This window comes from Onychomys torridus, chromosome 10 (assembly GCF_903995425.1).
Source record: "Onychomys torridus chromosome 10, mOncTor1.1, whole genome shotgun sequence".
Classification (NCBI taxonomy): domain Eukaryota; kingdom Metazoa; phylum Chordata; class Mammalia; order Rodentia; family Cricetidae; genus Onychomys; species Onychomys torridus.
The window spans coordinates 81,706,771-81,709,671 of NC_050452.1; the positions used below are offsets into that span (position 1 = coordinate 81,706,771).

The 2,901-nt window shown below is 45.9% G+C and overlaps 1 protein-coding gene across 1 annotated transcript; it reads left to right on the forward strand.

Moving 5' to 3' along the window:
* Nucleotides 1-1,704: 1,704 nt before the first annotated feature.
* Nucleotides 1,705-2,367, forward strand: Naa11 (N-alpha-acetyltransferase 11, NatA catalytic subunit). The gene has a single exon (XM_036200129.1). The coding sequence runs from the start codon at nucleotides 1,705-1,707 to the stop codon at nucleotides 2,365-2,367; it is 663 nt and encodes a 220-aa protein (XP_036056022.1).
* The last annotated feature ends 534 nt before the right edge of the window (nucleotides 2,368-2,901 follow it).

Consider the following 2,901-nt stretch of genomic DNA (forward strand, 5'->3'; position numbering starts at 1 on the left):
AATGCTTGGCCAATAGCTCAGGCTTATTACTAACTAGCTATTACATTTTAAGTTAACAGATATTCCTTATCTGTTTCATTTTTACTCTTTAAAACTTTTCTTAAGGTATAAATATTATCTCAAAATTTATAAGATTAATATATATATATATATATACATATTTTTTCAACTTTTGTCATGATATTAATGGTTATATAGAGAATTAATTCTAGATAAAGGTTTCATCTAACTTCTTGTACATGTACATGACTTCAGGTTTGAATCTCTATCAGGTAACTAGGAAACAAGTTTTTGTATTCTGGATGTATATAACAAATTATGGTCCTTTAACCTCTTGAAGATCTGCTGCATATAACGTTTAAGTTTTCTGCAGTATGATCTGTTATTATTATTAAGTTTTAGAATTTACTTTACATACCAATCACAGTTTCCCCTCCCTCCTCTCCTTCTGTTCCCTCCCCCCAATCATCTTTCTAGCCCCCCATCCACTCCTCCAAAACGGTAAGGCTTCCCATGGGAGTCAATAATGCATGGCATATCAAGTTAAGGCAGGACCAAGCTCCTTCCCTCTGCATCACGGCTAAATGAAGCATCCCACCATAGTGAATAGGTTCCAAAAAGTTAGCTCATGTGCCAGGGACAGCTCTTGGTCCCACTGCTAGGTGACTCACAAACAAGACTAAGCTACACAACTGTCCCCCATATGCAGAGGGCCTAGGTTGGTCCCATGCAGGTTCTCTATCTGTAGGTCTAGAATCTGTGAGCTCCCACAAGCTCAGGTCAGCTGTCTTTGTGAGTTTCCCCACCATGACCTTGATCCCCCACCTCCTGCTTATATAATCCTGCCTCCTTCTCTTCAACTGGACCCCTAGAGCTTGTTCCAGTGCTTGGCTGTGGGTCTCTGCATGCAGTACGATTTTGTTATATGAAAACTGCTAGGTAGCAGTCCACGGGGTAAGGGACAGGTCAGGCAGGCTACCTGGGATATGGCACTGATATACTGGTTTATTTGTTCTAGTTACATAGGGCTGTTCAGATGTAGACAGGCTAAAATTGAGTCCAAAGAGATGGCTCATTGAGTATAGAGCATTTTGGCTCTTGCTGACAAACTCAGGGCTTGTGTTCAATATATGGGACCCATGTCGTGGAAAATGAGACTCCTACAGGTTACCCTCTGACCTCTACATGCACTATGGTACACATACATACATACATACATACATACATACATACATACACACACACACACACACACACACACACACACACACACACACACACACATATATATATATATATATATATATATATATATATATATATATATATATATATATATGTTACATACAGAGAGAGAATAAGTAAATTTAAAAGAAAAAAAAAAAACCTAAGTTAAAATTGAAACAAATACAAGACACAGAAAGCAAGGAGCTACACTTACTCTTTAAACAAAGCAAGGCTCAGCCAACCCCTCTCGCTCCGCCCCCTCCCCAATGTGCGCAGGTGCAGGCTTATCACCGAGAAGCCTCATTGGCTGGGACTGCAGGCTTCCGGAAGCACCCTTAGCCCCGCCCCTTCCGCCTGTCGGCCTTCCTGCCTTCCCGCCACCCGTCTCCAGCACCCTCACCGCACGCGGCTGGGCCTGCTGAAGTCAATTCCCGAGGCAACCGGCGTGGTGTGGGCCTGCTGGGCCGGGCCGCCAGGATGAACATCCGCAATGCCCGGCCCGACGACCTCATGAACATGCAGCACTGCAACCTGCTCTGCCTGCCGGAGAACTACCAGATGAAGTACTACTTCTACCACGGCCTGTCGTGGCCCCAGCTCTCCTACATCGCCGAGGACGAGGGCGGCAAGATCGTGGGCTATGTCCTGGCCAAGATGGAGGAGGACCCCGATGATGTCCCCCACGGACACATCACCTCGCTGGCCGTGAAGCGCTCGCACCGGCGCCTCGGCCTGGCGCAGAAGCTGATGGACCAGGCCTCACGGGCCATGATCGAGAACTTCGGCGCCAAGTACGTGTCCCTGCACGTCAGGAAGAGCAACAGGGCGGCCCTGCACCTCTACTCTAACACCCTCCACTTCCAGGTTAGTGAGGTGGAACCCAAGTACTATGCCGATGGGGAAGATGCTTACGCCATGAAGCGCGATCTCTCCCAGATGGCAGATGAGCTGAGACAGCAGCTGGTGCTGAAGAAGGGCAGATATGTAGTTCTGGGATCCGGGGAGAACCAGGAGGCCCAGGGCAGCGCACTTCCTGGTGCCGAAGAGGCGTGTCAGCTGGAGAACCCTGCAGGTGAAGATAATCGTAGTGACAGCTCTGATGTCCAGGACAACTCAGAGGACTTGGATTCCACCTCCTAGAGCCTTGCCCAAGGTATTCTTTTCTGGATACTCCTTTGCGTCGTATCTTGTCCTACCCCATCCCATCTTGTCCCACTTTTGCTACGTTTCTTGGTAACCACTCCCTAGTAACTTTGACAGCAAAGATTCAGGAAGCAATGCACAAGAACTCACATACTGAACATATGTTAAATTCAGAAAAAGGGGCAATCATCCTGCCCTTTGGTACGAGTTGTGTTTCTGGGTAACCTTGTACTTCATGCAAGGAATTTTATCTTCTGAGAATTCCAGTTAATAAGTTGGAATGATGGAATTTGAAAATCACCACTTTACAGCTCTTGATAAAGTAATAACTCTAGAGCTGATGGTCATTAATAGGTGATAGGGGAAACTTTCCAACACTTTGTAATGATAGGTCAGACCTAGAACACACAAAGTCAGCCATTACTCTCACACCAGCATTATGTTGTTTTCTTTTTTTTTTTTTTTCCTGAATGCAGTGAAGGTACCTCACGGTGTCACCTATGCCATCCATATTCTTGCTAAGAGAAAATT

Bases quoted from the DNA above. Each gene is read 5' to 3' on its own strand.
- Naa11 (XM_036200129.1), top strand. From the start codon at position 1,705: ATGAACATCCGCAATGCCCGGCCCGACGACCTCATGAACATGCAGCAC.